Source organism: Danio rerio, chromosome 11 (genome assembly GCF_052040795.2).
Source record: "Danio rerio strain M-AB ecotype USA chromosome 11, GRCz13ab, whole genome shotgun sequence".
Lineage (NCBI taxonomy): Eukaryota > Metazoa > Chordata > Actinopteri > Cypriniformes > Danionidae > Danio > Danio rerio.
Window position 1 is genome coordinate 30,371,695 of NC_141031.1, and position 25,323 is coordinate 30,397,017.

The 25,323-nt window shown below is 34.2% G+C and overlaps 4 protein-coding genes and 1 long non-coding RNA gene across 6 annotated transcripts; 1 reads left to right on the top strand and 4 right to left on the bottom strand.

The window, feature by feature from the left end:
• Positions 1–1,466: 1,466 nt before the first annotated feature.
• On the bottom strand, positions 1,467–5,053 carry LOC137496653 (uncharacterized). Its single transcript, XM_087273795.1, has 4 exons — positions 3,868–5,053; positions 2,439–2,600; positions 2,235–2,348; positions 1,467–2,106 (listed from the first exon to the last, which is right to left on the bottom strand). The coding sequence occupies exons 1-4, from the start codon at positions 3,917–3,919 to the stop codon at positions 1,637–1,639; spliced, it is 798 nt and encodes a 265-aa protein (XP_087129921.1). The 5' UTR covers positions 3,920–5,053; the 3' UTR covers positions 1,467–1,636.
• Positions 1,602–8,942, bottom strand: LOC137496652 (uncharacterized). 2 transcript variants are annotated; one of them, XR_015502678.1, is made up of 5 exons: positions 8,779–8,942; positions 7,353–7,511; positions 7,149–7,262; positions 6,474–7,020; positions 1,602–2,074 (listed from the first exon to the last, which is right to left on the bottom strand). XR_015502678.1 is itself a non-coding variant. In XM_087273796.1 (4 exons), exons 1-4 carry the CDS (start codon positions 8,828–8,830, stop codon positions 6,563–6,565), a joined length of 783 nt encoding a protein of 260 aa, XP_087129922.1. In that variant the 5' UTR covers positions 8,831–8,942; the 3' UTR covers positions 6,348–6,562. The 2 variants fall into 2 exon arrangements, 1 of the variants encoding a protein (XP_087129922.1); XM_087273796.1 differs by lacking the exon at positions 1,602–2,074 and having other exon boundaries at positions 6,348–7,020.
• A 4,746-nt stretch (positions 8,943–13,688) lies between these two features.
• On the top strand, positions 13,689–15,192 carry LOC147834834 (uncharacterized). The gene is made up of 2 exons (XR_015502680.1): positions 13,689–13,957; positions 14,043–15,192. It is a non-coding gene; the product is annotated as an uncharacterized LOC147834834 (long non-coding RNA).
• A 1,685-nt stretch (positions 15,193–16,877) lies between these two features.
• LOC137496702 (uncharacterized) lies at positions 16,878–20,710 on the bottom strand. The gene is made up of 4 exons (XM_087273798.1): positions 19,241–20,710; positions 17,814–17,975; positions 17,610–17,723; positions 16,878–17,481 (listed from the first exon to the last, which is right to left on the bottom strand). Exons 1-4 carry the CDS (start codon positions 19,290–19,292, stop codon positions 17,048–17,050), a joined length of 762 nt encoding a protein of 253 aa, XP_087129924.1. The 5' UTR covers positions 19,293–20,710; the 3' UTR covers positions 16,878–17,047.
• A 1,006-nt stretch (positions 20,711–21,716) lies between these two features.
• On the bottom strand, positions 21,717–25,288 carry LOC147841810 (uncharacterized). Its single transcript, XM_087273799.1, has 3 exons — positions 22,653–25,288; positions 22,449–22,562; positions 21,717–22,320 (listed from the first exon to the last, which is right to left on the bottom strand). Exons 1-3 carry the CDS (start codon positions 22,801–22,803, stop codon positions 21,887–21,889), a joined length of 699 nt encoding a protein of 232 aa, XP_087129925.1. The 5' UTR covers positions 22,804–25,288; the 3' UTR covers positions 21,717–21,886.
• Between the last annotated feature and the right edge of the window lie 35 nt (positions 25,289–25,323).

Consider the following 25,323-nt stretch of genomic DNA (forward strand, 5'->3'; position numbering starts at 1 on the left):
TGGATTCTATTTTAATGTTGGAAAATTAACAAAAAGAGACTTATTGTCTTTGTATCACCCCGATATGACAGTGGAAACATATCTAAACACAGTTCTGTCTAAACAGCTTCAAAAAGAGGATTTTCATCATAGATGCCCTTTAAAATTGCTGTCAGTAAAGTGATAGTTCAGCCAAAAATGAAAAATTCTTTTATCATTTACTCACCCGTAAACACGCTGTTTGCTATTGATTGATGACATGTGAATGGCATTTATTGCCCTGCTATCATGGCAAATTGAAAGCATGCATTGCTCGTGAATATATAAAGAAGAGAAAAGTAATGGTAAACATTATTGCATGAAATAGGGGAAGATAATCTGATCAAGCATTATAAAAATACAGGCTGATAAAAAAGAAGAGCTTCCAGTTTTGATTTTCCCAGTGACTTTCAAAATCTTGAATTCTAGACTGACATCATGCACGATGGCACTACCGACGTCACGACAGGACAATAAATACATAAAAATGAATTGAAAAAAGAAACATTTTTTCTCTTAAAGACACAAGCTCACTAGCTAGATTATTGTTTTTATCTTTTATGAACGTTTTCAAAAAGTCATTCCCATACAGTCAATTATATTTTTTCCTGGCCAAAAAGTATTTGAAATGTAAATTGTATTTGTGCTGTTCGATAAAATACATTTCGGAAGTCTTTGAACATATATATGATGTATGTTTAAGTAGACTATGTTGATTGGTTGTTGTGGAAATAATGATTTTCTTAATGTTACATGAATGTTTCTTTTAGGATTGAAATATATGGAGGGTAAAATATATTTTAAATGTTAAAAATGGTCTATGCATTTGTAGAAAATGCATTTTTCAATTTGTTGTTAAATTTATTGAGCAAATATACTTTTTGGCCATTTTTTTTTTTGAAATATTCATGAAAGTATAAATGTTTACTATATGAGACAGAAGCCTACAACATCTCAGCAGACAATAATCTGGAGGACCGCCAAATTATTTTTATTATTATTATTATTATTATTTTATTTTATTTTTTTTGCAGCACAAATTCACACTATTCAAACTTGTTTTAATATTTTATGGTGAACAAATATTGACAAAAAAGTGCCCTGTGTTTGTCAACGGCATAAACCCCTACAGCAGAATAGAAGATACAGGATTTCTACATCTCTGAAGGGAGCTGCTGATCATAACTTTATTTATAAAGCTTTAATATAAACTTTATGTAAGCAACACTATTCACATTTTGACACCAGCAGACAAGCTAATCTAGTGCAAATCACAACATCGAATTATTAATTAAACCACAATTAAAAACATGTGAGAGGATTAATTGTCAACTGCTTTTGCAAAGTAGGTGAATATTAAACAAACACATATTACCAGATCGCCTCTATCAGAATAAAAGGAGAGAAAGCATGAAAATAAAAAGGTGAAAGAAATGACGAGGACAGTATTTGAGTTTTACAATGTTTATTTACAATTCAACAACAATCAAAAACATCCCTTCACCCGTTTATATGACGAACTCCACCACACCACACCCCACATCCTCCTCTTCCTCCTTCTTCAATTTCTCTACATCCTTCTTGACATTCTCCTCCTCATTTATCATGTCCCATTTCGTTATTTTACTTTTCTTCCCCTCTGTCTCTTCTTCTTTGACTTCTCTTTCTCAATCCTTTTCTCCTTCTTTGACTTCTCTTTTTCAATCCTTTTCTCCTTCTTTTCCTTCGTCATCTCTTGCTTTCCATATCTCTGCCTCCTCCATCTCTTGTTCTTCCACTTTTCTTCCTGAATTCTCCTTTTCTCCATCTCACTCATCTCCTCTTCTTCCTCAATTCTACTGTCCTCCTCCTCCTCCTCGGTGTTCACCACCGCCATCTTCTTCTCCACCATCTCAGTTGTATCCATTTCCTCCTCCTCCCTCTCTTTCATTGTAGTTTTCTTCTCCTCCTCTACCATTGCCTCCTCTTTCTTTTTGTTCCTTCCTCTCCTCCCTCGTCTAGTCTTCCTTTTCTTTTTCTCCACCATTTTCACCTCCTCCTCTTCCTTAACTTTCTCCTCTTCCTCCTGCATGATCTCCTCTTGATCATCTGTTAAAAGAGAAATGATTGCAGTTAACACATTCAGAGAGTGTTAAACACCAGGTGAGGGAAAATAATACAATTTATTATTAACATTACAGACAAATATATGTATAGACATAAATATGATGATTTACCATCAGTGGCTTGGTCTGCTGGAATGGAGGGTGATTTTGAATCAGATTTTTTCTCCTCCTCCACCTCCACCACCATTATGTTCTCATTTTCCATCTTTTCCTCCTCCTCCACATCTGTCAGGGAGACGTTAAACTCCAGGTAAGACCAGGTAATAAAAAAACAATTTATTTAAAGCATTAAAGTCTATTATTTAGCATCATAACCTGTATCTGTTGAATCACCCAGAGTGAAGCAGAACAACGCTTTAAAAAAGGAGCCGATCCGGCACCTTTTCTTCTTTCTCTCCTCTTTCTTCCTCTTTTTCTCCTCTTTCTCCTTCCTTTTCTCCTCCTTCTGCCTCTTTTTCTCCTCCATCTCTAAATCAACTGAAGTTTACAGAAAGTACATTTTTGTAGTTATACTTTTTTTCTTAATACAAGTTGTGTTTCTCTTTTAGTGTGTCACAGTAATCATCAATCTACAGGTTATTTAGTGCAGTAACACATCCTTAAGTTTGTATTGTCTGAGTATTTTAGTTTAAAAGTAAATCAGGTTTAAATGGCAAGCGGGGATGAAAGTAACACTGTTATTGATGTCCCACTGCTAATAACTTGTTTTTCACTTCCATCCATTTGATCAAATAAAGGTATACTGCCAATAATGATTAAACATATTCTAAATAAGCACATTTCATATTGTTGGGTTACTTTTGAAACATTTGATGGAAACCAATTGCAAAATGAACATGCAATTTAATATGTTTTTTGCAAAGATAAAGGACAAAATATGCTGCAGTTAACATATTCCCAATGTCAGATATTATTAAAATAAACAAGATGAAGCTATTAAATCTAGCACATAGAGGAGCGTGAGGCACAAAGTAATGTGGGGTAAAATGTAACAGAGTTTTAAGGTATTTGCTCAGGGTTATTTAACCATGGCATGCTTTCAAGGTTTTCACCACAATGTCGGCAGACGCCTTGTTGTCAATAAATAGTTTTGCCGAAAATTGTGATGAGAAACAGCAAAATCTATTTTTGCAGCATAAAATATATATTTTTTATAGTCAATATTTTTTATATTTTAAAAAAGTAAGTAAAATCTTTTATTGCTGTGATCACTGTTTTTTTAGGTTAAAAGATTAAACCATTTTGAAAGGTGTAAAAAAACAGTGACTGCTAGACAGTTTAGAGGAAAACACGACACAGATGAGTTAGTTGTAACAGGGTGTTACAAATAGGCCACACACTGTTGGACAACAATTAAACAAACAACATAATGGCTGAGTTTTGAGTGTAATGTTGAGAACTTCTCAAATAATAAATATTTTCATAGAAAATATTTTTTAATATATTTTTTTACAGCTAACAATGAAAAAAGAGGCATTGTATAATAATAATAATGCAAATAAATACAAATGTGTTTATCCGATAGATTAATACATAAATAAACACACTGTGTTATGTAGAATTAGTTCTACACAATTTTAAGCAACCGTGATTTAAATTAATTGTGTGAAATCTGCCTTTTTAACCATGTACAACTTACCCATGTGTTACAACTTGCCATACAGGTGGGGTAAATAGTAACATTTTTACTCTACTATTTTTACTATATTGTTTAGTCCCTGCTCTCCACACACTATTTACTCACCCTCAAGTGTTTCCTTCATGGGGTTCTTTCGTCTGAAGAATAAACAAGACATTTTGATATAACAATTGCTATCCGTTGTGAAATATCGACCAACCGCCACTTCTACAAACCAACAAAAAAATTATCTGAGCTGCACAGCTTAAAGTATTCCATTGGAACGCGTTCTAAATGACGATCATCTACTGTAACTATGGTAACAAGACACCGCAAACGCCACAAAATTGAGTGCAAATATTGTGACATGTACGAAGCCATATTAACAGAATAAAAGCAGGTTTAAGTGTTATAAAGCACGTTAATTATAATTTAACAATTTGATAACTTGAGCCTGTCCCTCGGCCCTGGAGTGCCACTGTCCTGCAGATTTCCGCTTCAATTTGTCTGACGTGGAAATATGAATAAGATCTGAATTAGTGTTTAATTGGATCGGCCACGGCCACCCCTGTGTAAACTCTGGCCAATATGATTTTGCTTTTGATATCTTTTTTTTTAAATGTACTTATGTAAATTCGCAATATTTCAATAAATAAATAAAACAAATAAATAACAGAAACACAGTGAACACGTGCACACACACAAACACACACACAGTGCGCGTGTTTAACTTTGCACTGTTTTTAAACGGCAAATGTGACATACAGGATACATGTTAATATTCACCGCTGTATGGATATCCGTGATGTTACTGTACAAAATAAACCTGATTTAAAGTCCACAATCCTGGATTGAAGCATCTTCTTTTATAATTGTACTGACATGGAGCTGTGGTGATAAAGACGGTTTTCAAAATGTTTTAATCTTGTAAAACTCACTCTTAATCACATTTGATGATGATTGATGATCACAGAGAACTGAACAGATCTTTTAATCCCAGTTGCTTTGCGCACATCCTGTCTTGTTGAAAAGATTATACGCGTTACTACAGAGACATGTTAATACGGAGCTGTCAATCAAATAATTGGGTGGAGAAAACCGCACTCCTACGTCACGTTGCAGTGGGCCTCAAAATGGGAGGGATTTGGATTCTATTTTAATGTTGGAAAATTAACAAAAAGAGACTTATTGTCTTTGTATCACCCCGATATGACAGTGGAAAAATATCTAAACACAGTTCTGTCCAAACAGCTTCAAAAAGATGATTTTCATCATAGATGCCCTTTAAAATTGCTGTCAGTAAAGTGATAGTTCAGCCAAAAATGAAAAATTCTTTTATCATTTACTCACCCGTAAACACGCTGTTTGCTATTGATTGATGACATGTGAATGGCATTTATTGCCCTGCTATCATGGCAAATTGAAAGCATGCATTGCTCGTGAATATATAAAGAAGAGAAAAGTAATGGTAAACATTATTGCATGAAATAGGGGAAGATAATCTGATCAAGCATTATAAAAATACAGGCTGATAAAAAAGAAGAGCTTCCAGTTTTGATTTTCCCAGTGACTTTCAAAACCTTGAATTCTAGACTGACATCATGCACGATGGCACTACCGACGTCACGACAGGACAATAAATACATAAAAATGAATTGAAAAAAGAAACGTTTTTTTCTCTTAAAGACATAAGCTCACTAGCTAGATTATTGTTTTTATCTTTTATGAACGTTTTCAAAAAGTCATTCCCCATACAGTCAATTATATTTTTTCCTGGCCAAAAAGTATTTGAAATGTAAATTGTATTTGTGCTGTTCGATAAAATACATTTCGGAAGTCTTTGAACATATATATGATGTATGTTTAAGTAGACTATGTTGATTGGTTGTTGTGGAAATAATGATTTTCTTAATGTTACATGAATGTATCTTTTAGGATTGAAATATATGGAGGGTAAAATATATTTTAAATGTTAAAAATGGTCTGTGCATTTGTAGAAAATGCATTTTTCAATTTGTTGTTAAATTTATTGAGCAAATATACTTTTTGGCCATTTTTTATTTTGAAATATTCATGAAAATATAAATGTTTACTATATGAGACAGAAGCCTACAACATCTCAGCAGACAATAATCTGGAGGACCGCCAAATTATTATTATTATTATTATTTTTTTGCAGCAGCAGCAGCAGCACAAATTCACACTACTCAAACATGTTTTAATATTTTATGGTGAACAAATATTGACAAAAAAGTGCCCTGTGTTTGTCAACGGCATAAACCCCTACAGCAGAATAGAAGATACAAGATTTCTACATCTCTGAAGGGAGCTGCTGATCATAACTTTATTTATAAAGCTTTAATATAAACTTTATGTAAGCAACACTATTCACATTTTGACACCAGCAGACAAGCTAATCTAGTGCAAATCACAACATCGAATTATTAATTAAACCACAATTAAAAACATGTGAGAGGATTAATTTTCAACTGCTTTTGCAAAGTAGGTGAATATTAAACAAACACATATTACCAGATCGCCTCTATCAGAATAAAAGGAGAGAAAGCATGAAAATAAAAAAGGTGAAAGAAATGACGAGGACAGTATTTGAGTTTTACAATGTTTATTTACAATTCAACAACAATCAAAAACATCCCTTCACCCGTTTATATGACGAACTCCACCACACCACACCCCACATCCTCCTCTTCCTCCTTCTTCAATTTCTCTACATCCTTCTTGACATTCTCCTCCTCATTTATCATGTCCCATTTCGTTATTTTACTTTTCTTCCCCTCTGTCTCTTCTTCTTTGACTTCTCTTACTCAATCCTTTTCTCCTTCTTTGACTTCTCTTTCTTAATCCTTTTCTCCTTCTTTGACTTCTCTTTCTCAATCCTTTTCTCCTTCTTTTCCTTCGTCATCTCTTTCTTTCCATATCTCTGCCTCCTCCATCTCTTGTTCTTCCACTTTTCTTCCTGAATTCTCCTTTTCTCCATCTCACTCATCTCCTCTTCTTCCTCAATTCTATTGTCCTCCTCCTCCTCCTCGGTGTTCACCACCGCCATCTTCTTCTCCACCATCTCAGTTGTATCCATTTCCTCCTCCTCCTTCTCTTTCATTGTAGTTTTCTTCTCCTCCTCTACCATTGCCTCCTCTTTCTTTTTGTTCCTTCCTCTCCTCCCTCGTCTAGTCTTCCTTTTCTTTTTCTCCACCATTTTCACCTCCTCCTCTTCCTCAACTTTCTCCTCTTCCTCCTGCATGATCTCCTCTTGATCATCTGTTAAAAGAGAAATGATTGCAGTTAACACATTCAGAGAGTGTTAAACACCAGGTGAGGGAAAATAATACAATTTATTAATAACATTACAGACAAATATATGTATAGACATAAATATGATGATTTACCATCAGTGGCTTGGTCTGCTGGAATGGAGGGTGATTTTGACTCTGAATTCTTCTCCTCCTCCACCTCCACCACCATTATGTTCTCATTTTCCTTCTTTTCCTCCTCCTCCACATCTGTCAGGGAGACGTTAAACTCCAGGTAAGACCAGGTAATAAAAAAACAATTTATTTAAAGCATTAAAGTCTATTATTTAGCATCATAACCTGTATCTGTTGAATCACCCAGAGTGAAGCAGAACAACGCTTGAAAAAAGGAGCCGATCCGGCACCTTTTCTTCTTTCTCTCCTCTTTCTTCCTCTTTTTCTCCTCTTTCTCCTTCCTTTTCTCCTCCTGCCTCTTTTTCTCCTCCATCTCTAAATCAACTGAAGTTTACAGAAAGTACATTTTTGTAGTTATACTTTTTTTCTTAATACAAGTTGTGTTTCTCTTTTAGTGTGTCACAGTAATGATCAATCTACAGGTTATTTAGTGCAGTAACACATCCTTAAGTTTGTATTGTCTGAGTATTTTAGTTTAAAAGTAAATCAGGTTTAAATGGCAAGCGGGGATGAAAGTAACACTGTTATTAATGTCCCACTGCTAATACCTTGTTTTTCACTTCCATCCATTTGATCAAATAAAGGTATACTGCCAATAATGATTAAACATATTCTAAATAAGCACATTTCATATTGTTGGGTTACTTTTGAAACATCTGATGGAAACCAATTGCAAAATGAACATGCAATTTAATATGTTTTTTGCAAAGATAAAGGACAAAATATGCTGCAGTTAACATATTCCCAATGTCAGATATTATTAAAATAAACAAGATTAAGCTATTAAATCTAGCACATAGAGGAGCGTGAGGCACAAAGTAATGTGGGGTAAAATGTAACAGAGTTTTAAGGTATTTGCTCAGGGTTATTTAACCATGGCATGCTTTCAAGGTTTTCACCACAATGTCGGCAGACGTCTTGTTGTCAATAAATAGTTTTGCCGAAAATTGTGATGAGAAACAGCAAAATCTATTTTTGCAGCATAAAATATATATTTTTTATAGTCAATATTTTTTATATTTTAAAAAAGTAAGTAATATCTTTTATTGCTGTGATCACTGTTTTTTTAGGTTAAAAGATTAAACCATTTTGAAAGGTGTAAAAAAACAGTGACTGCTAGCCAGTTTAGAGGAAAACACGACACAGATGAGTTAGTTGTAACAGGGTGTTACAAATAGGCCACACACTGTTGGACAACAATTAAACAAACAACATAATGGCTGAGTTTTGAGTGTAATGTTGAGAACTTCTCAAATAATAAATATTTTCATAGAAAATATTTTTAATATATTTTTTTTACTGCTAACAATGAAAACAGAGGCATTGTATAATAATAATAATGCAAATAAATACAAATGTGTTTATCCGATAGATTAATACATAAATAAACACACTGTGTTATGTAGATTTAGTTCTACACAATTTAAAGTAACCTCGATTTAAATTAATTGTGTGAAATCTGCCTTTTTAACCATGTACAACTAACCCATGTGTTACAACTTGCCATACAGGTGGGGTAAACAGTAACATTTTTACTCTACTATTTTTACTATATTGTTTAGTCCCTGCTCTCCACACACTATTTACTCACCCTCAAGTGTTTCCTTCATGGGGTTCTTTCGTCTGAAGAGAAAACAAGACATTTTGATATAACAATTGCTATCCGTTGTGAAATATCGACCAACCGCCACTTCTACAAACCAACAAAAAAATTATCTGAGCTGCACAGCTTAAAGTATTCCATTGGAACGCGTTCTAAATGACGATCATCTACTGTAACTATGGTAACAAGACACCGCAAACGCCACAAAATTGAGTGCAAATATTGTGACATGTACGAAGCCATATTAACAGAATAAAAGCAGGTTTAAGTGTTATAAAGCACGTTAATTATAATTTGACAATTTGATAACTTGAGCCTGTCCCTCGGCCCTGGAGTGCCACTGTCCTGCAGATTTCCGCTTCAATTTGTCTGACGTGGAAATATGAATAAGATCTGAATTAGTGTTTAATTGGATCGGCCACGGCCACCCCTGTGTAAACTCTGGCCAATATGATTTTGCTGTTGATATCTTTTTTTAAATGTACTTATGTAAATTCGCAATATTTCAATAAATAAATAAAACAAATAAATAAATAAATGCAGCCACTAAAATATTGAGGATTGATTGGTGCCACTGACGTAGCTGATTTGCTGCCCCTCCGCATCCTCGTTGACAGCACGCACACACCTTCAATAGATAACAAAGGCAATTTATTACATCAGGATACATCAATAGAAGAATCTGTATTAATAATAATATTGTGGCTCAAAAAGGAATAAGGATAAATGTTATTATTAGGGTCTGTAGTGAGTGTGTGTGTGTGTGTAATAATGTCTTTTGTTCAGTTTATTAATTTATTTTTATTATTAATTCATTATTCTTCATTAATTTTAGACATGGCATATAGCCTAAACTGTATGCTGTACAATGAAAGTATGTGGGAAATAACTGAAAAGATGATTATACATATAAAAAGTGTTTTTAAACAAAATATTGATGTTTATTTGGTTTTGCTGAATTATTTCATTTGGAATATTTCAAGAGTGATTAATTAAATTAATTAAAACCACATTATTTCATTTACCAATAACAAAAATATTTTAAATTGTAAATATTTAAATAGTTTTTTGTGTGTGCCACCCCAAGATGTGGTGTGGCCTCTTCTGGCCAACCCTAAAAAGAAATTCTGGGTGCACCACTGCATCCAGGACCAGGTTTGACACCACAGACCGTAGCCTGATAAAATGTCTACTTTTTCAAGCCACACGTGGTTCCTCTGATGGCGGGGAATATAAGGTTAAAGTTCATTTTCACAAAAATACCACAGTATAGCCAATTATGTGTTGTGTTTTTTTCCTGTAACTGTTAAGATTTTTGATACAATTACCTGGTGCAATGCGGTACTCGTCGGGGTTTGGGAACAAATGAATCGCTAACCAAGTCATCTGGGAATTGTTGGGATCATTAGGTAAAAATAAATGTGTTTTGGGCTGCACTGTGGCGCAGTGGATAGCACGTTCGCCTCAAAGCAAAAAGGTCGCTGGTTCAAGCCTCGGCTGGGTCAGTTGGCTTTTCTGTGTGAAGTTTCTGTATGTTCTCCCTGTGTTCGTGTGTGTTTCCTCCGGGTGCTCTAGTTACCCCCACAAGTCCAAAGCCCTGCGTTATAGATGAATTGGGGTAAGCTAAATTGTCCATAGTGTATGAGTGTGAATGAGTGTGTATGAATGTTTCCAGTAATGAAATGCAGCTGGAAGAGCATCCGCTGCGTGAAACATATGCTGGATAAGTTTGCGGTTCATTCCGCTATGGCGACTCCAGATTAATAAAGGGACTAAGCCGAAAAGAAAATTAGTAATAATTATATTTTAAGACAATAAAAGTGTTTTTGACCTTGCATTCATATCAGCCTGTTGTTGGAGACCCCCATAACCAAAATATGACCTTTTATAATGCAAAATAGGGGCTCTTTAATGCAGTATTTCTTGTCCGGTCTGAGACCCCCTCTTATATCTATCAGGCAGTGAAGATCGCTGCATTTTAAAGAAATCAGAACTTAAACGTGATGATTTTATAACAGAAAGACAGTTCAGCGGATGCACCGAGGCTGGCTAGATGAAATTTAAACATGTGCATATACCCCATTGGATTTGTTTTTATTTCAAATAGCTTATATAATATAATGTATTACAATCAGAATACTTAAAATTAAAGTTTTTCCAGAACTGAAAAATCCTGTCACCATTTACTCAACCTCCACTTGTTTCAAACTTACATGTTTCTCTCTTCTACGCCAACACAAATGAAGATATTTTGAGAAAGACAGTTGGGAACTGTTAGTCACTATTGACTTTAATAGTAATTTCCCCCAATTCTGGAACTCACTGGGTTTTAACTTACTGGCTTCCAACAATTTTCAAAATGTCTTCATTTGTGTTCAGCAGGAATGCTAAACTTATGAAGACTTGGAACAACTTTAAGGTGATTACGTTCTAGGGTGAACTTTTACCAATAGTGGCAAGATTTGCCGTGTTGTTACACTCAAAAAAATATACTTTTTTTTTTTACTTGTTCGAACTATTTATTTAAAATGAGCTGAAACAACACAATTCTTGAGATTTCATTGGGACAACTTAATTTATGTTCAATCCACATAAATTTGTTAAAAGTGTTAAATTAACTTAATCGATATGTGTTGGGACAACATGAATGAATCGTGTGGAACCCTGCATTTGTTACAGTGTATATATATATATATGTAACCAGGTTAAAAAAAGTTATTTTGTTAGACACAAAAAGGTTATTGACACCCTGGGGTTGACACACAGCATAACATGAGCAAAATCACACACTTCTCATAATGTGAGTAATATAGCGTGCTGGCCCTTTAAGGCCCATATGTGAACTGAGCGACGTCACGCGAGAGCTCTAGATGCAGCGCGAGTTTTTTTCTCCATGCGGTATGAACGTCTGTTGGGAGACTGAGAAAGACCGTTTACTCATGAAATATTGTGCAATACATGCATGCAGTGACTTAAAAAGTCTTTTTCATGGTGATTAATTTTCGGATGGCTGTGGATTTTGTTGTTTTGATCGTGATTTCCAACATCGTGAAGGAAAGCTAAGCTAAAGCGTTGACTAAGTGTTGCCTTATAATCTCTAATTTGGTAATATTAAGTATGATATTGGTGTTTATCCTTATTTAAGCCATGTAATTGAAACGGGATTATTTTGTTTAGAGGGGAGAAGAGAGTTTTTAGGGTCCAGAGTGTGACGGAAAGAAAACATAGTGAGTGTTGTTCAACTTTATTGAATATAAGTGTTTATGAGAATGTATTTTCATATATCCTTGAAGATTTTATGTTCAAAATGTCATGTGTTTACAAAGATTTTATTGTATTTTGTTCTTCATGATTTGCAGAGGAAAAAGTCATTTGCAGCTGTTAATGCTGTGTGTGTATATATCATTGAGAGCTGACGAGCTGTAAGTTTATTCATTATATTTGTCATTTAATTCATTATATTTGAATTCTAATGAACACTTATTCACTGATTTAAAACAGAGTTTTAAACGTTGTTTAATTGTAGGAGAATATTTGTAAAATGTTCACATGGCAACATCTCATTCAATGTATTTTGTAATTGTAAAGTGAGAGATTCTATTCAATCTGACTTTGATGGTGAATGACTTACACTTGGTTGTTTGTTTTCTCAGCGTGACTGCTGCTACCGTTGTTTATGTACTATTTCAGTTTTGAAAAGTTATTATCAGTCATTGTAATTACAAGAAAGAAAAGAGTACAACACATTTGGATATAAAAAGTCAAATTTATTGTTTTCAGTGGCTGTACACAATCATTAACTTTGCTATTAAAATTGTCTAAAATTTGCATACTTAACGCTGCGCTGTTCCAAGTGCAGTCTGGAATAAAGTCCCCAATATTTTCAATCCTGTGTCCGGTGTCATTACACATTTAATTACCGGGCTATATATATATATATATATATATATATATATATATATATATATATATATATATATATATATATATAGTTGAAGTTAGAATTATTAGCCTCCCTGTTTAATTTTTCCCCCAATTTCTGTTAACCAGAGAGCAGATTTTGTTCAACACATTTCTAAACATAATAGGTTTATAGTTTTATGAAACTGAATTCACAAACTGACACTTTTTATTCATTTAAACATTTGACTTGCCTTTGCTACGCTTTTAGCTAGAAGATTATTATTGCTGAAATGGAAGGAAACTTCCAGTGAATGAAACACCCAGCTGAGGTTTAAATCTGAAAGTGCACCAGGTTTAAAACTATTGATTCTTTAACAAAATAGTCAGCCCAAAGTTGAATAAATGAATCGTGTTGGGTTCGGATCTTTTGCTTGAATGCGTCGACATCAATACGGTACATCACCAAATATGTAGGTTCAGATCCGGTAAAATGTGAACGCGCCTTTCCTTCAGACACTAGCGAAGCGATGAGGATTAGGGGACTGATCATGGCACGAAGATGACGATCACTGACAGATGGGAGATTCGGCTGCGGCTTTGACAAACATGTTTCCATCCATATCTAAAGTATGTGTGTGTTCTTTTGATAAGCTTATTTTTTATAATTATTTGAAACTTAAAAAATTAAAAAAAACTTTTAAAAATTAATAATTATTATTATTATTATTTTGCTGTTCAGTTTTTTATGCATGTTCAGTATTGATGAGAGAGTAACACATTTCACTGCAGCTCTTTCTGTGTGGGTGTGGGTGTGTGTGTGTGTGTGTGTGTGTGTGTGTGTGTGTGTGTGTGTGTGTGTGTGTGTGTGTGTGTGTGCATGCTCACGTTTTTGTTTCTTGTTTCTTTTATGTTTTAAACCTATTTCAGGAGTCAAGTATTGCCACAGTAGAGCTTATTCAAAGGTAAGTATTATATATGAATGACATACATTTAAAGGCAAAATTATTCAGTCTTTGAAATTTTTATTCTTTTTCAAATCTATCCCAAGTGATGTTTAACAAAGTAAAAAAATGTCAGTATTTTTCATAACTGTATTTACTCTTCCTAATGAACCTAGTTACGCCTTCTCCTATATTGCAATGGAAGCTGAATATTAGTATCTTGCTAAATAACTAAGAATGTGTTTAAACATCTCCACCTTAACAGCACTTACATACATTTTTGCTGTGGCTGAAAAACAGTTGTCTGAAAAACTTCAAATAAAGTAAGTAAAAGTGGAATTTATTAGCACAAACACTTTCTTATATGTATGCAGAAATGATTTGTTTTGTTTTTTATTACTCCTACAGGTTTGGAGCAACATGAGGATCAGTGTTGACCGATTTTTTTTAAAAAAATTTTAAAATTATTTTTTAGATTGAGTTTGTTAATTATTTTATTTATTTTTTATTGGATATGTGATTGTGATAAATGTTGGCAGTTGCTTTAAAAGTATGCTATATACCATGGAGGTCAAACTCAGTTCCTGGAGGACTGCAGCGCAGCAGAGTTATGTACCCACCCTGCTTCAACATTACCTGTAGATTTCTAACAAGCCTTAATTAATTTGATCAGGTGTGTTTAATTAGAGTCAAAGCTTAAAGTCACGGTCACACTGCACTATTCTCCCTATTGACTTCCATTCACAGAATTTCACATGCTCAAACGTTAGTGTGACCACAGCCTTACTGTGCAGACCTAACTGTTGCCAGCTACTTACTGTAACCAAACTTTTACAGTAAGCATTCTACTGTAAAAAAGCCTGGTAAGGTCTAACAGTGAACGCCAACTGACCCAGCCAAGGCTCAGACCAGTGACCTTCTTGCTGTGAGGTGACAGCACTACCTACTGCGCCACCGCACCGCCACAGCCTGTACAGTTTAAAATAATTTATTTACAGCTATTATATCTGCTTGTATTCATTAGCCTAAAAAGAATTAAAAGAAAATTATTTGATACATGTCACTTTTTTAGAGAAAGAGAAACAGAGAGCTTGTGATACTGACCTCAATTATTTTCCTTTGCAGATTTTAGCGTGCAAAGGTAACTCCAATATTCATTCAATAATTTTCTTTTCGGCTTAGTCCCTTAATAATCCAGCGGAAAGTTCATGTAGTGAGAAATCCTACAGTAGGAACTTTCCCAATGATTATTTGTTGTGGAGTTCAAGCCTTTCTGCAACGATGAGTTACACACAATGTCATTACAAAGTTCATGCACATACACACAGTGAACACGTGCACACACACAAACACACACACAGTGCGCATGTTTAACTTTGCACTGTTTTTAAACGGCAAATGTGACATACAGGATACATGTTAATTTTCACCGCTGTATGGATATCCGTGATGTTACTGTACAAAATAAATCTGATTTGAATATGCTTCAGGATTGAAGCATCTTCTTTTATAATTGTATTGACATGGAGCTGTGGTGATAAAGACGGTTTTCAAAATGTTTTAATCTTGTAAAACTCACTCTTAATCACATTTGATGATGATTGATGATCACAGAGAACTGAACAGATCTTTTAATCCCAGTTGCTTTGCGCACATCCTGTCTTGTTGAAAAGATTATACGCGTTACTACAGAGACATGTTAATACGAGCTGTCAATCAAATAATTGGGTGGAGAAAACCGCACTCCTACGTCACGTTGCAGTGGGCCTCAAAATGGAAGGTATTTGGATTCTATTTTAATGTTGGAAAATTAACAAAAAGAGACTTATTGTCTTTGTATCACCCCGATATGACAGTGGAAAAATATCTAAACACAGTTCTGTCCAAACAGCTTCAAAAAGATGATTTTCATCATAGATGCCCTTTAAAATTGCTGTCAGTAAAGTGATAGTTCAGCCAAAAATGAAAAATTCTTTTATCATTTACTCACCCGTAAACACGCTGTTTGCTATTGATTGATGACATGTGAATGGCATTTATTGCCCTGCTATCATGGCAAATTGAAAGCATGCATTGCTCGTGAATATATAAAGAAGAGAAAAGTAATGGTAAACATTATTGCATGAAATAGGGGAAGATAATCTGATCAAGCATTATAAAAATACAGGCTGATAAAAAAGAAGAGCTGCCAGTTTTGATTTTCCCAGTGACTTTCAAAACCTTGAATTCTAGACTGACATCATGCACGATGGCACTACCGACGTCACGACAGGACAATAAATACATAAAAATGAATTGAAAAAAGAAACGTTTTTTTCTCTTAAAGACATAAGCTCACTAGCTAGATTATTGTTTTTATCTTTTATGAACGTTTTCAAAAAGTCATTCCCCATACAGTCAATTATATTTTTTCCTGGCCAAAAAGTATTTGAAATGTAAATTGTATTTGTGCTGTTTGATAAAATACATTTCGGAAGTCTTTGAACATATATATGATGTATGTTTAAGTAGACTATGTTGATTGGTTGTTGTGGAAATAATGATTTTCTTAATGTTACATGAATGTTTCTTTTAGGATTGAAATATATGGAGGGTAAAATATATTTTAAATGTATATTTTAAAAATGGTCTATGCATTTGTAGAAAATGCATTTTTCAATTTGTTGTTAAATTTATTGAGCAAATATACTTTTTGGCCATTTTTTATTTTGAAATATTCATGAAAATATAAATGTTTACTATATGAGACAGAAGCCTACAACATCTCAGCAGACAATAATCTGGAGGACCGCCAAATTATTATTATTATTTTTTTTTTTTTTTTGCAGCACAAATTCACACTACTCAAACATGTTTTAATATTTTATGGTGAACAAATATTGACAAAAAAGTGCCCTGTGTTTGTCAACGGCATAAACCCCTACAGCAGAATAGAAGATACAAGATTTCTACATCTCTGAAGGGAGCTGCTGATCATAACTTTATTTATAAAGCTTTAATATAAACTTTATGTAAGCAACACTATTCACATTTTGACACCAGCAGACAAGCTAATCTAGTGCAAATCACAACATCGAATTATTAATTAAACCACAATTAAAAACATGTGAGAGGATTAATTGTCAACTGCTTTTGCAAAGTAGGTGAATATTAAACAAACACATATTACCAGATCGCCTCTATCAGAATAAAAGGAGAGAAAGCATGAAAATAAAAAAGGTGAAAGAAATGACGAGGACAGTATTTGAGTTTTACAATGTTTATTTACAATTCAACAACAATCAAAAACATCCCTTCACCCGTTTATATGACGAACTCCACCACACCACACCCCACATCCTCCTCTTCCTCCTTCTTCAATTTCTCTACATCCTTCTTGACATTCTCCTCCTCATTTATCATGTCCCATTTCGTTATTTTACTTTTCTTCCCCTCTGTCTCTTCTTCTTTGACTTCTCTTTCTCAATCCTTTCCTCCTTCTTTTCCTTCGTCATCTCTTTCTTTCCATATCTCTGCCTCCTCCATCTCTTGTTCTTCCACTTTTCTTCCTGAATTCTCCTTTTCTCCATCTCACTCATCTCCTCTTCTTCCTCAATTCTATTGTCCTCCTCCTCCTCCTCAGTGTTCACCTCTGCCATCTTCTTCTCCACCATCTCAGTTGTATCCATTTCCTCCTCCTCCTTCTCATTCAAGGTAGTTTTCTTCTCCTCCTCTACCATTGCCTCCTCTTTCTTTTTGTTCCTTCCTCTCCTCCCTCGTCTAGTCTTCCTTTTCTTTTTCTCCACCATTTTCACCTCCTCTTCCTCAACTTTCTCCTCTTCCTCCTGCATGATCTCCTCTTGATCATCTGTTAAAAGAGAAATGATTGCAGTTTACACATTCAGAGAGTGTTAAACACCAGGTGAAGGAAAATAATACAATATATTAATAACATTACAGACAAATATATGTATAGACATAAATATGATGATTTACCATCAGTGGCTTGGTCTGCTGGAATGGAGGATGATTTTGAATCTGAATTTTTCTCCTCCTCCACCTCCACCACCATTATGTTCTCATTTTCCTTCTTTTCCTCCTCCTCCACATCTGTCAGGGAGACGTTAAACTCCAGGTAAGACCAGGTAATAAAAAAACAATTTATTTAAAGCATTAAAGTCTATTATTTAGCATCATAACCTGTATCTGTTGAATCACCCAGAGTGAAGCAGAACAACGCTTTAAAAAAGGAGCCGATCCGGCACCTTTTCTTCTTTCTCTCCTCTTTCTTCCTCTTTTTCTCCTCTTTCTCCTTCCTTTTCTCCTCCTTCTGCCTCTTTTTCTCCTCCATCTCTAAATCAACTGAAGTTTACAGAAAGTACATTTTTGTAGTTATACTTTTTTTCTTAATACAAGTTGTGTTTCTCTTTTAGTGTGTCACAGTAATGATCAATCTACAGGTTATTTAGTGCAGTAACACATCCTTAAGTTTGTATTGTCTGAGTATTTTAGTTTAAAAGTAAATCAGGTTTAAATGGCAAGTGGGGATGAAAGTAACACTGTTATTAATGTCCCACTGCTAATACCTTGTTTTTCACTTCCATCCATTTGATCAAATAAAGGTATACTGCCAATAATGATTAAACATATTCTAAATAAGCACATTTCATATTGTTGGGTTACTTTTGAAACATTTGATGGAACCCAAATGCAAAATGAACATGCAATTTAATATGTTTTTTGCAAAGATAAAGGACAAAGTATGCTGCAGTTAACATATTCCCAATGTCAGATATTATTAAAATAAACAAGATGAAGCTATTAAATCTAGCACATAGAGGAGCGTGAGGCACAAAGTAATGTGGGGTAAAATGTAACAGAGTTTTAAGGTATTTGCTCAGGGTTAATTAACCATGGCATGCTTTCAAGGTTTTCACCACAATGTCGGCAGACGTCTTGTTGTCAATAAATAGTTTTGCCGAAAATTGTGATGAGAAACAGCAAAATCTATTTTTGCAGCATAAAATATATTTTTTTATAGTCAATATTTTTTATATTGTAAAAAAGTAAAATCTTTTATTGCTGTGATCACTGTTTTTTTTTAGGTTAAAAGATTAAACCATTTTGAAAGGTGTAAAAAAACAGTGACTGCTAGCCAGTTTAGAGGAAAACACGACACAGATGAGTTAGTTGTAACAGGGTGTAACAAATAGGCCACACACTGTTGGACAACATTTAAACAAACAACATAATGGCTGAGTTTTGAGAGTAATGTTGAGAACTTCTCAAATAATAAATATTTTCATAGAAAATATTTTTTAATATATTTTTTTTACAGCTAACAATGAAAACAGAGGCATTGTATAATAATAATAATGCAAATAAATACAAATGTGTTTATCCGATAGATTAATACATAAATAAACACACTGTGTTATGTAGAATTAGTTCTACACAATTTAAAGCAACCGTGATTTAAATTAATTGTGTGAAATCTGCCTTTTTAACCATGTACAACTAACCCATGTGTTACAACTTGCCATACAGGTGGGGTAAACAGTAACATTTTTACTCTACAATTTTTACTATATTGTTTAGTCCCTGCTCTCCACACACTATTTACTCACCCTCAAGTGTTTCCTTCATGGTTTTCTTTCGTCTGAAGAGAAAACAAGACATTTTGATATAACAATTGCTATCCGTTGTGAAATATCGACCAACCGCCACTTCTACAAACCAACAAAAAAATTATCTGAGCTGCACAGCTTAAAGTATTCCATTGGAACGCGTTCTAAATGACAATCATCTACTGTAACTATGGTAACAAGACACCGCAAACGCCACAAAATTGAGTGCAAATATTGTGACATGTACGAAGCCATATTAACAGAATAAAAGCAGGTTTAAGTGTTATAAAGCACGTTAATTATAATTTAACAATTTGATAACTTGAGCCTGTCCCTCGGCCCTGGAGTGCCACTGTCCTGCAGATTTCCGCTTCAATTTGTCTGAGGTGGAAATATGAATAAGATCTGAATTAGTGTTTAATTGGATCGGCCACGGCCACCCCTGTGTAAACTCTGGCCAATATGATTTTGCTGTTGATATCTTTTTTTTTAAATGTACTTATGTAAATTCGCAATATTTCAATAAATAAATAAAACAAATAAATAACAGAAACACAGTGAACACGTGCACACACACAAACACACACACAGTGCGCGTGTTTAACTTTGCACTGTTTTTAAACGGCAAATGTGACATACAGGATACATGTTAATATTCACCGCTGTATGGATATCCGTGATGTTACTGTACAAAATAAACCTGATTTAAAGTCCACAATCCTGGATTGAAGCATCTTCTTTTATAATTGTACTGACATGGAGCTGTGGTGATAAAGACGGTTTTCAAAATGTTTTAATCTTGTAAAACTCACTCTTAATCACATTTGATGATGATTGATGATCACAGAGAACTGAACAGATCTTTTAATCCCAGTTGCTTTGCGCACATCCTGTCTTGTTGAAAAGATTATACGCGTTACTACAGAGACATGTTAATACGGAGCTGTCAATCAAATAATTGGGTGGAGAAAACCGCACTCCTACGTCACGTTGCAGTGGGCCCTTAAAATGGGAGGGATTTGGATTCTATTTTAATGTTGGAAAATTAACAAAAAGAGACTTATTGTCTTTGTATCACCCCGATATGACAGTGGAAAAATATCTAAACACAGTTCTGTCCAAACAGCTTCAAAAAGATGATTTTCATCATAGATGCCCTTTAAAATTGCTGTCAGTAAAGTGATAGTTCAGCCAAAAATGAAAAATTCTTTTATCATTTACTCACCCGTAAACACGCTGTTTGCTATTGATTGATGACATGTGAATGGCATTTATTGCCCTGCTATCATGGCAAATTGAAAGCATGCATTGCTCGTGAATATATAAAGAAGAGAAAAGTAATGGTAAACATTATTGCATGAAATAGGGGAAGATAATCTGATCAAGCATTATAAAAATACAGGCTGATAAAAAAGAAGAGCTTCCAGTTTTGATTTTCCCAGTGACTTTCAAAACCTTGAATTCTAGACTGACATCATGCACGATGGCACTACCGATGTCACGACAGGACAATAAATACATAAAAATGAATTGAAAAAAGAAACGTTTTTTTCTCTTAAAGACATAAGCTCACTAGCTAGATTATTGTTTTTATCTTTTATGAACGTTTTCAAAAAGTCATTCCCCATACAGTCAATTATATTTTTTCCTGGCCAAAAAGTATTTGAAATGTAAATTGTATTTGTGCTGTTCGATAAAATACATTTTGGAAGTCTTTGAACATATATATGATGTATGTTTAAGTAGACTATGTTGATTGGTTGTTGTGGAAATAATGATTTTCTTAATGTTACATGAATGTATCTTTTAGGATTGAAATATATGGAGGGTAAAATATATTTTAAATGTTAAAAATGGTCTATGCATTTGTAGAAAATGCATTTTTCAATTTGTTGTTAAATTTATTGAGCAAATATACTTTTTGGCCATTTTTTATTTTGAAATATTCATGAAAATATAAATGTTTACTATATGAGACAGAAGCCTACAACATCTCAGCAGACAATAATCTGGAGGACCGCCAAATTATTATTATTATTATTTTATTTTATTTTTTTGCAGCACAAATTCACACTACTCAAACATGTTTTAATATTTTATGGTGAACAAATATTGACAAAAAAGTGCCCTGTGTTTGTCAACGGCATAAACCCCTACAGCAGAATAGAAGATACAAGATTTCTACATCTCTGAAGGGAGCTGCTGATCATAACTTTATTTATAAAGCTTTAATATAAACTTTATGTAAGCAACACTATTCACATTTTGACACCAGCAGACAAGCTAATCTAGTGCAAATCACAACATCGAATTATTAATTAAACCACAATTAAAAACATGTGAGAGGATTAATTGTCAACTGCTTTTGCAAAGTAGGTGAATATTAAACAAACACATATTACCAGATCGCCTCTATTAGAATAAAAGGAGAGAAAGCATGAAAATAAAAAAGGTGAAAGAAATGACGAGGACAATATTTGAGTTTTACAATGTTTATTTACAATTCAACAACAATCAAAAACATCCCTTCACCCGTTTATATGACGAACTCCACCACACCACACCCCACATCCTCCTCTTCCTCCTTCTTCAATTTCTCTACATCCTTCTTGACATTCTCCTCCTCATTTATCATGTCCCATTTCGTTATTTTACTTTTCTTCCCCTCTGTCTCTTCTTCTTTGACTTCTCTTTCTCAATCCTTTTCTCCTTCTTTTCCTTCGTCATCTCTTTCTTTCCATATCTCTGCCTCCTCCATCTCTTGTTCTTCCACTTTTCTTCCTGAATTCTCCTTTTCTCCATCTCACTCATCTCCTCTTCTTCCTCAATTCTATTGTCCTCCTCCTCCTCCTCAGTGTTCACCTCTGCCATCTTCTTCTCCACCATCTCAGTTGTATCCATTTCCTCCTCCTCCTTCTCTTTCATTGTAGTTTTCTTCTCCTCCTCTACCATTGCCTCCTCTTTCTTTTTGTTCCTTCCTCTCCTCCCTCGTCTAGTCTTCCTTTTCTTTTTCTCCATCATTTTCACCTCCTCTTCCTCAACTTTCTCCTCTTCCTCCTGCATGATCTCCTCTTGATCATCTGTTAAAAGAGAAATGATTGCAGTTTACACATTCAGAGAGTGTTAAACACCAGGTGAAGGAAAATAATACAATTTATTAATAACATTACAGACAAATATATGTATAGACATAAATATGATGATTTACCATCAGTGGCTTGGTCTGCTGGAATGGAGGGTGATTTTGACTCTGAATTCTTCTCCTCCTCCACCTCCACCACCATTATGTTCTCATTTTCCTTCTTTTCCTCCTCCTCCACATCTGTCAGGGAGACGTTAAACTCCAGGTAAGACCAGGTAATAAAAAAACAATTTATTTAAAGCATTAAAGTCTATTATTTAGCATCATAACCTGTATCTGTTGAATCACCCAGAGTGAAGCAGAACAACGCTTTAAAAAAGGAGCCGATCCGGCACCTTTTCTTCTTTCTCTCCTCTTTCTTCCTCTTATTCTCCTCTTTCTCCTTCCTTTTCTCCTCCTTCTGCCTCTTTTTCTCCTCCATCTCTAAATCAACTGAAGTTTACAGAAAGTACATTTTTGTAGTTATACTTTTTTTCTTAATACAAGTTGTGTTTCTCTTTTAGTGTGTCACAGTAATCATCAATCTACAGGTTATTTAGTGCAGTAACACATCCTTAAGTTTGTATTGTCTGAGTATTTTAGTTTAAAAGTAAATCAGGTTTAAATGGCAAGTGGGGATGAAAGTAACACTGTTATTAATGTCCCACTGCTAATACCTTGTTTTTCACTTCCATCCATTTGATCAAATAAAGGTATACTGCCAATAATGATTAAACATATTCTAAATAAACACATTTCATATTGTTGGGTTACTTTTGAAACATTTGATGGAAACCAAATGCAAAATGAACATGCAATTTAATATGTTTTTTGCAAAGATAAAGGACAAAATATGCTGCAGTTAACATATTCCCAATGTCAGATATTATTAAAATAAACAAAACTAAGCTATTAAATCTAGCATAGAGGAGCGTGAGGCACAAAGTAATGTGGGGTAAAATGTAACACTTGTGTAAATTCGCAATATTTCAATAAATAAATAAAACAAATAAATAAATAAAATGCAGCCACTAAAATATTGTGGATTGATTGGTGCCACTGACGTAGCTGATTTGCTGCCCCTCCGCATCCTCGTTGACAGCACGCACACACCTTCAATAGATAACAAAGGCAATTTATTACATCAGGGTACATCAATAGAAGAATCTGTATTAATAATAATATTGTGGCTCAAAAAGGAATAAGGATAAATGTTATTATTAGGGTCTGTAGTGAGTGTGTGTGTGAGTGTATAATAATGTCTTTTGTTCAGTTTAATAAAATTACTTTTGAATAAATAAAAAAACATTTGACTTTAATCACAACATTAATAGGTGTTTTTTAAATTGGAAGCAGACGTTGTGTGCAAGCTGACTAAAATGTGTTGTGGTTAAACATAAGGGGTCACAGGTTTGTTCAGAACAATTTAAGCAGCACAAATAATAAGATGCAACTAATATACTAATTGTGGAAAGCTACACATCCTTCTTTTTATCATTGACATAAAAAAAAACACCAAAGTATTTCAATGTCTTACACATTTTCACACTGCCAGACCCATGCACTGGTAAATAATAGAAAGATTTATTTTAAAGGTTTTTTTTGTTTTTAACTTTAGTTGATGAGTAATGTAGCTGTGTGAACATAAACAGCACCTCTGAATGGAATACACTGAAAGTTCAATGCAAAGAGAGACATTAGCCTCTTTCACACAGTGATACCGGTAAATATCTGGAAAATTTCTGGAACGACTTTATTGATAAGTTCAAAAAAGCGCTGTTCACACAGGTGAGGACGTTATGGAATTTTTTACACATCCATTCCAAAATATCGGTAAATTCTGCTATCATAAACCAGAAATGACATCTAAACAGCTGCGCTTGTATTTGTAAACATTTGACTACATTACAAACACTGTGGATGGATCAGTATTGTGAACAACTTCGATGAAACACTTTTGCATGTCGAGATGTACATGATATTTGTGTGTGTGTGTGTGTGCTGGCGCTCACCGGCTTATACAAAACAGACTGAAAAACAAATAAAGATAACATAACAGGACATAAAGACTGTCATCATACATCCAATGTTATATCACACTATTTCATGAACTAGCTAAATAAAACAAATTCATTTTAAAATGACCAGTACTTGACTACTAAATGTTTTTGTTCAACACATAATTTATTAATTATCAATTAATTAATAAAAATAATTTAAAACTATTTAAGGGATGCACAGTGGGACAGTGGGTAGCACAATCGCCTCACAGCAAGAAGGTTGTTGGTTCAAGTCCCGGCTGGAACAGTTGGCATTTCTGCGTGGAGTTTGGATGTTCTCCCCATGTTCGTGTGGGTTTTCTCCGGGTGCTCCGGTTTGCCCCTTCTTGGTGTGAGGTGACAGCACTACCTACTGCGCCACCGCACCGCCACAGCCTGTACAGTTTAAAATAATTTATTTACACCTTATATATCTGCTTGTAGTTATTAGCCTAAAAAGAATTTAAAGAAAATTATTTGATACATGTCACTTTTTTAGAGTAAGAGAAACAGAGAGCTTGTGATACTGACCTCAATTATTTTCCTTTGCTGATTTTAGCGTGCAAAGGTAACTCCAATATTCATTCATTAATTTTCTTTTCGGCTTAGTCCCTTTATTAATCCAGCGGAAAGTTCCTACTGTAGTGAGAAATACTACAGTAGGAACTTTCCCAATGATTATTTGTTGTGGAGTTCAAGCCTTTCTGCAACGATGAGTTACACACAATGTCATTACAAAGTTCATGCACATACACACAGTGAACACATGCACACACACAAACACACACACACAGTGCGCATGTTTAACTTTGCACTGTTTTTAAACGGCAAATGTGACATACAGGATACATGTTATTATTCACCGCTGTATGGATATCCGTGATGTTACTGTACAAAATAAATCTGATTTAAAGTCCACAATC